The sequence below is a fragment of the Chinchilla lanigera genome, unplaced genomic scaffold, assembly GCF_000276665.1.
Source record: "Chinchilla lanigera isolate Chin_1 unplaced genomic scaffold, ChiLan1.0 scaffold00052, whole genome shotgun sequence".
Lineage (NCBI taxonomy): Eukaryota > Metazoa > Chordata > Mammalia > Rodentia > Chinchillidae > Chinchilla > Chinchilla lanigera.
The window spans coordinates 16,959,638-16,972,270 of record NW_004955453.1 but is presented as its reverse complement, the minus strand read 5'-3'; the positions used below and the strand labels follow the sequence as shown (position 1 = coordinate 16,972,270).

Below are 12,633 nucleotides of genomic sequence, written 5' to 3'. Positions count from 1 at the left end.
TGACTAGCTCAGCATCTCCCAGCAAGCTAGTGCCTAACAGAATTGACTGGAACCTAGATCTCTGGACTTTTCTCTAGCCACCCTCCCCTCACACCGCCACGCCACCTCACTGGCTCCACCAAGTGTACTTAGAGAGGAGATAGGCATGTTCTCTCTTGCAAGAGTACACCTGGTTTTGTGTATGTGATTGTGTAAGGCTTTGGGAGGAATTCTGAGACAAAATTTAATACGTAGTCATTTCACTAGCTGCTGGCTCCTGTTGCACCTTGTGACATTTTCCTTTGCTATTTTCTGCTTTCTTTTTCTGCTTTAAATCAATGTAGTTTTTCTGTGTGCTAACACAAGTAATAGATACCAGTGTTACCTATTTGTCTAGAACTTAATAATTTTAAGATACAATTTTAAAGTTTGAATTAAGATAGAAGAAATAGATAATATACAGTAAATCACAACTTGCTGGACTTTTACCCATTCATATTCTTGGGTGCCTAATACTCAAGAGAGTACCTGGTATCTTCCTAGGCAGAACCCTCCTGTTCCCCTACATAATGTCTACTGACCTAGGATTAGGGTAGGTTTAGGGTTAAAGTTAGGAGAGTAGTGTTGCTGGTTATTGATCATTCGGATAATTGGAACCATGCCTTTTGTGATCCATCTGTGTTATAAATTATGTGTTAGAGCTATGTAGTATCCCTTTTATGATTATACTTACTCATCCATTATGGTGATGATAGACATTTGTTTCCAGACTTTGGCAAGTATGAATAAAGATATGATAGATATTCTTGTATCTATCACTTGATGGACATATATCGGGTATCTTCCTAATTAATATGTAAAACTTACACTATTTGAAAGTGTTTTTGCGTGCTTTATTTCCTCTGAAACTCACCACAACCCCGTGAGATAGATAGGATAAACAGTAGTGTTTCCATTTTATTTTTGAGGAAGATTAGTTGTAAAAGGGTCAGGTGGGTTGTCCAGAGTCCCTGAGAAGCTAGCAGAGCTAAGATTATGGTTTTGTTTTCCACATTAGTCTGCAGGATTTCTCTGCCATAAACTACAAATGACATTAATGAAACCCACTTTGTGCCATTTTATGTAAACTTTTGTTTGTCTTAAAGCTTTATAGATCTGGAATCACCTGATAGTGTTGGAACCAGCTTGATGGAAGCTGTGTGTTTTTAATCTGGGCATTGATAAGGGTCTGAGCACAAGCCAATTGTTAGTTTTTAGTCTTCTGGTGGGATAACAGTGGCAGTTCCTACATAGAATTTATTGATTCTACTTCTCTGCGTGTGGCGGGATTGTATTTCATTGTACTTAAAAAGTAGTGGTCTGTTCATTTCATAAAGATCTCCATGTAAGGAGGCTCTTTGTGGTAACCTCAAGTAAATGATGGTTTGAGGAAGGAAAAGTATGTCACAGAAGTGTCCTTTCTATTTATTCTCCACGTTTTCAGCACATTGCAGAGGGAGAGAATCAGAGAAAAGATGAGAGTTGACTCCTGACCCTTTCTGCTGCATTCAGGGAATCTTTTCCTTTTATTGAGAAAGCGGGCCAATCCTTGAATTTTCTGCCTCTAGCTTCCTTGTCACTGCACAGCCTGAAAATTACTAGCAGTTAAAAACTCTGATGAGGAAGAGTGATATGTATAAGAGATCAGCCTGGCCTGGAGCTTTAGGGAGGATAATGGATGGCAGCCCAGCTCTTACCCATAATTTGCTTACACAGAAATGTGAAGCAGATGTGTCAGGGAAATCAGCTGCAGATGTTTAGCACTTGATGGAAGTGCAAGGCTTTTTCTTCTGCTGCTCCTCTCGTCCTAGGAAGGCAGCCTTGCGTTAGAGATGAGCCATCTATGTTTAATTATATACACCAGGTCATACTATGGACACAGTACTATCCTAGTTTTCCCTTTAATCGTACTGTGGAAAGGGCTTGCAGGTTGGGTAGGGAATAAGAATTGGAGCTTTTAGAGGCCAAGTGCCACAAAATATTAAGGATTTTCTAGATTCATCAGTAAGTACTGACCATGTTGCAGGCTACTGAGGTGAACACTGTAGTGACTGCTGCACCACTGAGCCCATGGTGTTTGTCATTGTGGCCCCATAGAAGTTTATGGCAGCATACAGTTATATCTGTTATGCTTTTTACCTAACTGGGTCTTTTTGGGTCTGGTGCGGGGGTAGGGTTGGGGCCAGGGGGATTGAACCATGGCCTCTTGCAGGTTAAGAGTTACATCTCCAGCCCTCAGCCTGACTGAATAAATCCTCTATTAAGTTCCTGATACAGGGAAAGCCATGCAGTGGTTAATGATAATGAGTAGGAGCAGCAAGGTACAGAGTAATAATTATTTTTAGTAGTAATAATAATCAGGAGAACCATAAAGATTAATTTGGGACTCTAAGGTAGAATAGTTTATTTAACTTTAGACATAAACCATGTGTAACTGTATGTATTCCTTACTCATTTACCTGTAATTGGCCCTCAGATGTCTTTATTAATAATCACTTGGAGTCAATAGAATTAATGATACAGAAGCTCATCACAGTTCTGTGCCAGATTGTCTGCCCCTGTCGTCAGGATTTTCTCTTATAGTGCTGATTCCCAGCCCTGTTCACGGTCCAATTTGGGGTCAAAAAGGGCTACATTCATTAATCATTCAGTCAAAACGAAGGTCCGTGAATAGTGAGAGAGGAAGTACAGGGGAGAGGCTGAGTCAGCAAACCATCGTGGTCGTGTCTATGGTGTTGATGAAGGCAGTGCCCACTTAGACAGGAGTGGCCTTTTCTGTCACCATCATGTTACCTGTGTGAGTTTTGTGTGAAGTTGCCATCAAACAAGTTCTAACACAAATGGAAGGATTTCCATAAAAGGGATTAAACAACCGCCCAAGCTTACTCTTTTTGTGTTTCACATCTTTCAGAAGAAGTCCTCCTTTTACCTCTTTTGTCCTCAGTGAGGTTCAGGAATAGATAATTATAATCTTCATTCTTATGCTCCTTTCGAAAGAATCTAAGACATACCAGCTTGGGGTGTGTTATGGTTATTGTCTATGTGTCCCCCCCAAGCCTCATGCGGTCATGGGGCAGGCTTTTAGAATTTGATTGATTATGGGTGTGAGAAGTACACCCACCCTGGGGTGGATAGTTTGCATATGTAAGGGAGACGAACAGGCTGCTTGGGGCCATTCCTCCGCCATTCCTCCCTTTTGTGGTTGTTGCTTTGCTGTGTTCTGCCGCCATGAGCTGTAGCCCTCTGCCATGTGCCACTCTGCCTTGTAACTTGCCAAGTACAAACTGAAACCTCCACAAACTGTAAGTGAAATAAACTTTTCCTTCCTTAATTTTGGGTGTCAGGTATTTTGTCCCAGCAACGAGAGGAAAGTAACCAAGACAGGGTGCTTGGTTACTTTGTTAACCTTAATATACCAGTTTATATTCCCCATGGAATCAGAAATGAAATACTGTATCAGGTGTCCACTGTGCTGATGCGGGACCCTTCTCAAAGTTACTATCTCGACAGGCCCTGTCATTTCTTCCCATTTCAGAAGAACTTTCTCCGGTGACTAATTAGATTGGACTGTTGAACTTTAGAACTGATCCTTTTGTCCAGAGCCCAGGGAAGGAGAATATGCCAAGATGATGTTTCTTTGGGCCATTTGCAGTGAGGCTTTGCTAGGCAGGCCCTCCTAGGTCTGCCTTCGGCAGTGTTAGCAGACTGTTCCTCCAGAAAAGGCACAGCCATCATTTAGTACCCTGACTGACTTTCTGTTCACAGTTTCTGGCTCCCAGTGAAAAACCAGATAAAGATACAGCAGCTGTATTGGAAGAAGGAGGTGATGTGGAAGATTTAGTAAGTACTTTTAATCTATATCAAGTAGTCTAAAGATTGCACATGCAGCCACAAATGGTGCTTATGATAGACTTGTTTCTTATTTGTGTTTTAATTTCTAACACACCAGAAGCTCCTTACACTATTATTTATTGCCATTATAAATTTAATCAGACAGGTAATTTTGTAATGGAAATTCCTATGTTCTGTGAGTTCAGCTACATTGTTCATTCAGATTAATTCTCACCATTGAAGGGCTAAAAAAAGCTGTGAAGGCTAGTACCAAAATGTTATAATTTACTGAAACTGCTCTTAACCAAAAATAAGAAATACATCATGTAAGTTGTGTGGGTTGGCAAATAAAAACAGCTTTTAAAAAGCCAATTTCTTAAATGTTCTCAATTAATATAAATAAACTAGACTGATAGGCATTTGAGGATTTCTGGTTTGTTACACCATATTGTAAGTGCCTTGGAAACTGTGTAAATGTTAGCTTTTGCATCTATCTTTCTGTTTGGAAACTTCTTCCCATTTAGCCTGGTCAGCAAAACTACATGCTATGCTCTTAGCCTTTTTGTGGAGAAGTTCTTAGTACTGAAATGAGGAAATACTTGATATTTAACTCCTACAGCAGTTAGCCGTGAGTAGTGTGCAACTTCACACATACTTGCTGTTCAGAGCATTCTCACATCAGAGCAGCAGGAGTCTGCAGGTGCCCTGGTTTCTTTCTAAATATCTTGTTCTTGTTTGCAGCTGGACATGATGTAGGTCATGGATATGTAGCAAATCAGAGTTGCTACTCCGTTGGTGCTGAGAGCTCCGATAGAAAAACCTGGAGGAGGCTGTCCCAGGAGCCAGAGTTTTGGAGATCATCCCAGCAAGTTACTTGGAAGTGAATCACCCTGAATCTGTGTGGAATGAATGCACATATGTTTAGACCCTGTACAAGTTTATAAAGTCGTTGGTATTTTCTGATTGGCATGTTATTTCTTTCTGGTCTTATTCTTCTTCATATATTATGCACATGCTTTGAAATTTCTAGAAAATAGATTTCATCCTGATGTGCTGTATTGGTAAGGATTGCAGCTCTTGTAAAATGATTAGCATCATCTGGAGCCATGGCATGGTCACTGGAGAGTTTCTTACTCCTTCCCAGTGGCACTTTGTCTGATCCTCCAGTGATAATCCCAGTTTATGCTGATAGAGCAGCAATGTTAGTTTCCTACCAACAGGTAGCTTGAGTTAGGACAATCATGGGTAGGGCTGACCCAGTTCTCTTTTTAGTTAAGTGTCTTAATCACCACATTACCTTTGTCTGTATATGGGTGATTTTCCTTCACCAGCATAGGCAGGGGAACAGTTTACCAGCATAAGTAGGAAGTAGTAATAATGTTTTAATGAAGAAAAGGACCTCTTTTGATCCAACCTCTACCACACTAGTGTACCTTGGAGAAAAAACTAAAAACAGAAATTCACTAATAGTGATTAAGATTATATCATTCTACTATTCTCTTATACAGACCTTAGACAGTTTGGTAATTTTAAATGTTTCTTCCTTAATCTTCCAGTCTTCCCATCTCTACCTAAGTTAGATTTCATATCTCTCTTGATAACGCTTGTTTTTCCAAAATGAGGAATTGATAAAGCCCTTATTTTCTTTTATTCTGTGTTTATTCCTGCCCCAGGCTCTTACTCCTAGGTATCATAAACTTCTTGATGCCCAGTCACCTATATTCTCAGCATCACCATAAATAGCCACAAAGAGACTTGACATCATCTTACAAATGTCATGTCAAAGGCATAAATAATTCATTCCTCTGTGAATTGCTGTTGACTGTCTTAAAAAAAAAAAAACAAAAACCTTTCAATGTGTGCAAGGAATTAGAGGCCCTCCTTGCAGTGATTGAGAATGGATCTCGAAGAGGGAGCATCATTTCTGCTGAAGGAAGAGGAGCAGTTTACTTTGGACCGCTAAGATCTTCCCCTCAATGCTTTATACTCGTGAATTAAATTGATATACAGGCATCCAGTTAAAGCAACCCCAACAAAGGATGCCATCCATGTCTCACTGTCCAGCTGGATATCTAAAGCCCAGGGGATATTTGTGACTTGAACAAATTAAGACATTCTGAGACTCACAGAGTGAAAACTTCATTCTCTAAGTTGTGCTTTATTCTTGTTAGATCCTCCTGGCTGTATGTATCAACTCAGTAAGCATGGCCACAATGAACACCTTCTGTCTTTGACCAATTATGGAATTCTCTCTGGAAGCATGAATCTTTTTAAAGAGTCAAGTTAGTCCTTCTGATACTTTCTGATTTAGGTTGTATGCAGCACGAAGAATTGAGAAAGAGAAAGTACTAATTAGCCATGTAAATTCCAAAGCCATTGCATGTAGATCCAGTATATGCGCTATGTAGGCTTTGTCATAGCATAATGTTTATGTTTGAATACCATATTTTGAATGACTATCAGGGTCCCATTTCCCTGAAATGATAGTTGCAGATCTACAGAAGTGCCAGATATTCTGCTGTTATCTTGCCTTGGAGAGCAGCAATCCCTGATCCATCAAGGGATTTCCAAGGTAACTCCTACAATGTAACCTAGTAGGCTTGCACATAAGTTTGTATGTAGACAGACTCTAGTCTCTGTCCCCTTTGGTCTCCTACTGAAATTTATTGACTTAGAAGACGTAGATGAAAGGTGGTGCCTTACCTCCCAATCATAAGACAAAGGACTCAATGCATTTCCTCCTTGAGGGTAGGGGCTGTCTCATGCACACCTACAATCTCAGCTTCTCAGCAGTGGCAGGAGAATTGCAAGTTTGAGGCCAGCCTGGGAACTTAGCCAGACCCTGTCTCAAAATAATTTTTAAAAGGGCTAAGGATGTACCCCAGTGGTAAAGTGCCTGCCTAGCATGTGTAGGGCCCTGGGTTCAATCTCCAGGACTGCCAACAACAACAAAAGAACCATTGTTTTAAATATTGGAGTTTAATTCTTTACCAGTTAATTTACAAATAAAATTTGTAATCTTAGAAAATAAATGTAGAAAACCATGTTAGGGTTAGGCAATTTTTTTTTTTCTTTTTTCTTTATTTCTTTTTTTTTTTTTTTTTCCCAATTCCAGGATCATTTTAGAAATAAATGGGCACAAATCTGTACTTGTATTTTGAACATGTGCAGTGCTAATTGATCTTTGCAACCCACTTTGATTCAGGTAGCAGACACTCGGTGTGGCTTCACATCCTTCCCCTTTCTTTTCCACTTCTGTCCCCCAGGTATTCTAGGTTCAGAATGCACATGCTGGCTCATCAGAGTACGTGCCATGTGGGGCTCACTGTGGGCAGGGGTTGCGGGGTGGGAGTGGGGGATGTTGGGCTAGTCTGGAATCCAGGCTTGAGTTGCTGCATGGCTTCTGTGAGGATGCTGCACCTACCCATCAACATCATAGGCTTATTAAGCCATAGTACTGCCTGAAGTACCCTGTAAACTCTTAAGATGCTTTCCACCGATAAGCTGGTTTTATGAATGCTACAACTAGCATAGGCAAGACATACAGACTTTTTAAATAGGTCTGCTTTCTACAGTATCTTTATTTCCCTCTTCTTCCTTTTAGAACTTTGAGTCTTCCAGTGCCAGTTTTCATAATTACCTATTGCTATTGAATTTAGGTTTTCTTATCTAGTTATTACAGGAAAAAAGTTAAAGTCTCTGTATGATCAAAGGAAATGGGTTAGGACCCAGCGATGGTTTTGGTAGTTCTGATAGGGTGACCATGCAGCCCTGCTTACCAGGGAATTGTCCTGGCATAATTAAATTAATATTGCTCTTTCACTTTCAGAAATATCCTCCTGTGGCTTACAGATTATATGATCACTCTAGGTTTTGAGTATATTGTAAACATCTCAGCTGGGACCCAGGGAATGGCTATATACTACCATACCCCTCTCTTGGTAATGCTCTGTAGGGCTAAATGCTGATCAAACAGCAAAATAGAAATCAGCATACTGCTCTCATATTAGCCTGTTGTAAAAATCTTCGGGGCAACTAGATTGTCGCTTATGGCTTAGATTTTGAGTCTGCCTCTTACATCCAGACCTTACCAACAACCGACTGCCAAGCCTGAGACAGCGAAGCCTTCTTACCGAGCCTACTCAGAAGGAGTAGACTCTGGCTTCTTGCCTGGCTAGAAGCATGGAGCAGAAGTGGAAATGCATGGGCCGGGGGTATAGCTCAGGGGCACGGCACCCGTTGGGCAAGTACAAAGTCCTGAGTTTGATTCTTGGTTCCAAAAAAAAGGTGGAAATGCATATGGTGTTTGACACACATAGAACCTAACCCAGCCCAATCACCAGTCATATTTGTAAGTTCTTGTAGCAGGTGGGGAATATTAGGAGGGGCTGTAGGAAAGGCTTCCCGTAGCCTACACTTCACCTCCATGTCTCCCATCCAAGTACTAACCAGGCCCGACCCTGCTTAGCTTCTGAGATCAGACACATTCAGGGTGGTATGGCAGTAGACTTCACCTCCATATGTCCACCTAGTGGACAAGAGTCACTAATCCCTGCTTAGTGTTGGCTTCCTGCAGTCATTTTGGAAAGAAAGGAAATGCTCCTTTTCTCCATCTAAACATCATCCAAGACTGGACTTCCGTTAGAGAAGCATGATGGCACAGTGTTTCCTAGCACCACCTGGATGTTAGTGACTCCGGCCTTTATTAAATCCCACTGTCATTAGCACTTAACAGCTGCATGCGTGGTCTTAACAAGTCCTTAACGTCTGTAAGCAAGAAAAAAATGAAGTCTCTTAAATTTTGTCAGGGAATACAGAGGCTTGCGAGAAGACAGAGTCTTCTCGAAGGTGATTCGTAGATGGTTTTTCAGGAGCTGCTTGGACAATGGGAACAGGTGCTGCCTGCAATGTAAAAGAAGCAGCCCCAGACACATGCCCCCTCCTCAACTCACAGCACACATTTCCCAGGCCCACCTGCCTTGCACTGCAGCCCTGGAGGGCAGTTGAGGGCACTGATGGGGGCTCTAGCAGAACTGAGATGGGGTCTTAGCATGGGTGAGTGTCTGGATTCTGTGAGCCCCTCCCTGTTACCTTCTCAGTATGCTGGAGATTGTAACCATCCTCTCAGGGTTAGTTCGTTGGCAAACCAGAGTGGGAAATAAAGCTTATTTTGCAGCAGAATTCCCCCTTAAGAATGGGTCTAAATTGTTGGGTAAGTACTTTGACAAACTACTTGGAAGTTGAGGTAGGCGGCAAGGTTGGGGGCAGGGTAGTATGGAAGGAAAGAGGCACCTAGAGAAAGCAGGAGAAACAAGGTGGCCCCAGTGGTGGGCTGGCTGGTTTCTAGCCTTGTGTTGATGGAGGTTATATCATAAATGAGGGCAGAGCTGAAGGTGGATGAAGAGAAAGAAGAGTGATGGGGTAATGGTAGGGGAGAGCATCTTTGGAGAGCAGGGAAGCCCACATGTTGATGGGTCTTTTAATTTGTCCGGGGTGGGATGCAAATCTTCCTCTCCCCACTGAATACTCAGTACAACATCCATTTCTCAACATTATGTTTGGAATTGGTTATTTTAGGGAATTCGTATCTGTGCTGGGAACTGAGACCTATTTCAAGGAGGCCAAGAGTAAAAACAAGCTGCGTGGGGGAATCCACCCATGTCTGTATTACGTGGATGTTTTGCTGTTTGAACCTGAAATTGATCAAATGTATTTGAACTCTGCTTTTCCTTAGAAGCCCCTGTGCTTCCACCTAAGCCGGAATCAAGCATCTGTGCAACTTGCCTTTCATAGTTAAGAGCAAAAATGATCTCTGTGAAGGTAACTGCAGGTAACAACAGCTCAGCCAGAAAAGCACAAAAGGAAGCATGTATGGGACATTTGTCCTTGCTTTGAATTTTAAAATTGCATCCTAAGCTCTTGATTTGAATTTGATTCAGTGAGCACAGACTGGGGGAAGATCAGATTCTCCACTAAATCACACAATATTCCATGTGGCCATATTGTTTTTGTTGTTTATTTCAAGGATGCTGGGCTGTCAGTGTTAAGATTACCCTGCTAAGGGATCTCCTCTGGTAATTTTGAAACAGATTTTTCTCTGCCTTTCCTGGTAGTCTTCCTACTGGAGTTAGAAATAGTTGTCTTGCCCAGAGGCAGAGGGATTACGCATGGTGAATCCCTGGCAAAGCAAGATAACCTTAATAATTCACGCATAGCTTTTCTCTACTTCTGCCCTAGTAAGAAAAAAGGTTGCAATATTTCTTATCAACTTGCATTGACAGAAGTTGGTAAAAAGTGGAGGAAAGAGGCAATCAAAGGATATTTTTGAGGCCAGATGGTGCAGTTGCCCAACCCCACCTGGGGATATCAAAGAGGGGTTGGAAAAACTCAGCAGAAACTCTTCTGAGTCTGTTCTGTTGTTTCTACAGCTTTGGTAGCATCCATAAACCATTTTTATCAATGCAGAGTTCCTGTAGCCTGTGTCCTGGTGCTTATCAGATGAGAAGAGTGGTGTTTGCCACCACCCTGAGGTTTGGGAATGTATTTGCCTCAAAAGGTTGGAATTTATCTTGGCCCAGATAAAAAGCGGAAGGATGAGATCTGTGCAGAGTTACAGAAATACCAGGCCACTCCTGGATTTTAAATGTTTACATCAAATGGACAGAACTGAGACAGGCTGTCTCCTCTGTCTCCCCTCCCTGTCAGGCAGAGAAGGGGAATAGGAGCTGGGTGACTCTGACTGTGGGAACTTTCCATTTGCCGGTCATCCAGCGCTGATGAGAGACAGAGGAATAAAATGGCTAGAATTCTTGATATTCTTCACAGTAACCTTGGGAATCAAGACACTCATTTTAATCATCCTTTTACAGCAAACCATATGCATTGTTTTAACCATTATTCATGAAGTTTGACCAGAGGTGACCTTGTACTATTTGCAAACATCAATATGCTCCCATAACTTGGAGACCACTGCAGATAACCAAAAGGACATATAATAGGGCCCAAAGACAATTTGAAAGAAAGTTTTACTCAGCAACAGCATAAATATGTTTGGGTAGAATGACATAAGTTTCCATTTCCAAGAGATGTTGTTCTGTAATAGTAGGAGGGTCTAGGACTTGTGTTTGGTAAGCAGATCTGTGGACTTCTGTCCTAGAGATGAAGGCTCACCCTCCCATCTCCCTCCATTTGCATGGACAAATGGGAGGCAGTGTGAAGGACAGCATGACTTTTGGAAAACCCACACCCTAATAGGTCCAGCAGTCTGTTTCATAGGCTGTTTCATTAATTATGTTCAGATTAATTTATTTATGCCAAAGGCTGCAATTTTTTTATTTTTTTTGCATGAAATTCATATATGTTACCTAGAAAAATTAAAGGAACAAGAATTTAAAGAGAAGAATTTTCATAATGTTCCCTTGTTTGTGGTATTCCAAAAATAGGACACTGAGCATAAATGGTTTAAAAAGCTGGTGGCCATTTAAATTTCTATTGTAACTTTAAATGTTAAAATGCTACAAAACATGTTCTTAGAAGGAATGAAATAGTGACTGCTTGCTGGCCTTACTGGTTTGTGGCATGAATGTTTGCAGTCAGAGATCAGCCAGGAGAGCTATAGTTATAAATAATAGGACTGCCATCCAGCATTGCTGTAAATAAGGCCTACTTTCTCTGCGGCTCAAGAAATCTGGCATAGGCAGCTGCTGGTGATAGCATGGATTGATGATATCCTAAATGAAGACTGTGCAATTCTTTTGGCCTTCTTCTCATCCTGTTCCCTCTCAAAGCAAGAAAGGAGGGAGGAGAGGGCTGTACGATCTGTGTCTGCCCTCTGTCTGAGGCCCAGCAGTGGTCCTAATTCAGTAGACTTCTCTGGGCAGAAATTTACTGTGTATACATTCCTAGCATCAAATGTGGCTGGGAAAGTAGAAAAATCAGTATTACCTTGGCCATTGCAGTTGAGACAGTTCAAGAAATGAGGAGAGGGGGCTGGGGATTTAGCTCAGCGGCAAAAGCGCCTGCCTGGCAAGCACAAGGTCGTGAGTTCGGTTCCTGGTACCGGAGAAAAACCAAAAAAAAAAAAAAAAAAAAAAAAAAAGAAATGAGGAGAGAATGGATATTGAGTTAGCCAACTGCCAGCTCCTGTGACCCAGTTCCTTCACTTACTATGTGTCTTAGTCACCTTTGCGTTCCTATAGCAGAATACCTAAGACTGGGTAATATATAAAGAGACATTTATTTCTTATAGTTCTAGACGCTGGAAAGCCAAGAAAACTGCTTCTGGCAAGGACCTTCGTGTGTCATCCCATGGCAGAAGGCAGAAGGGCAGGCGTGGGAGGGAGACTAGACTCATCCATTTATCAGGAACTCACTCCCTTAGTAACTATCCCACCCATTAATCCATCCTTGAGAGCAGAGCCCTCAGGACCTAATCACTTCTTATAGGTCCCATCTGTCAACATGCTCGTATTGGGGTTAAGCTTCTAATACATGAACTAAGGGGGACACATTCAAACCACAGGATTATGTGGACTCAGAGAAGTTACATTGGCCTTCTAGATTTCTAGACTTTGGTGATTGTACATATGGTAATCGGTAAGTTTGTTTGAGGCTTAAATTCAGTTCATTGGAGTAATGTTTCCCATGGAATAAACCTGTATCAGAAACTTCAGTCCTTACTGTAACACCTGTCTTTCCTCACATCTTGTGTCATTGCCAGAGATTCTGTAGACACAGAGCTGGAACAGTTCCTGCCATCTGTCAAAAGGCAGTGGCTTCCCAGAA

General features: G+C 41.6%; 1 protein-coding gene across 1 annotated transcript in view; it reads left to right on the top strand.

The window, feature by feature from the left end:
- Positions 1 to 4,818, top strand: part of Xrcc5 (X-ray repair complementing defective repair in Chinese hamster cells 5 (double-strand-break rejoining)) — an 87,182-nt gene extending 82,364 nt beyond the window's left edge. Inside the window, exons 20-21 of the mRNA XM_005395688.2 lie at positions 3,784 to 3,858; positions 4,591 to 4,818. Coding sequence (XP_005395745.1) covers positions 3,784 to 3,858; positions 4,591 to 4,605 — 90 coding nt within the window. The 3' untranslated portion in view covers positions 4,606 to 4,818. The remainder of the gene's footprint in view (positions 1 to 3,783; positions 3,859 to 4,590) is intronic.
- Positions 4,819 to 12,633: the final 7,815 nt, after the last annotated feature.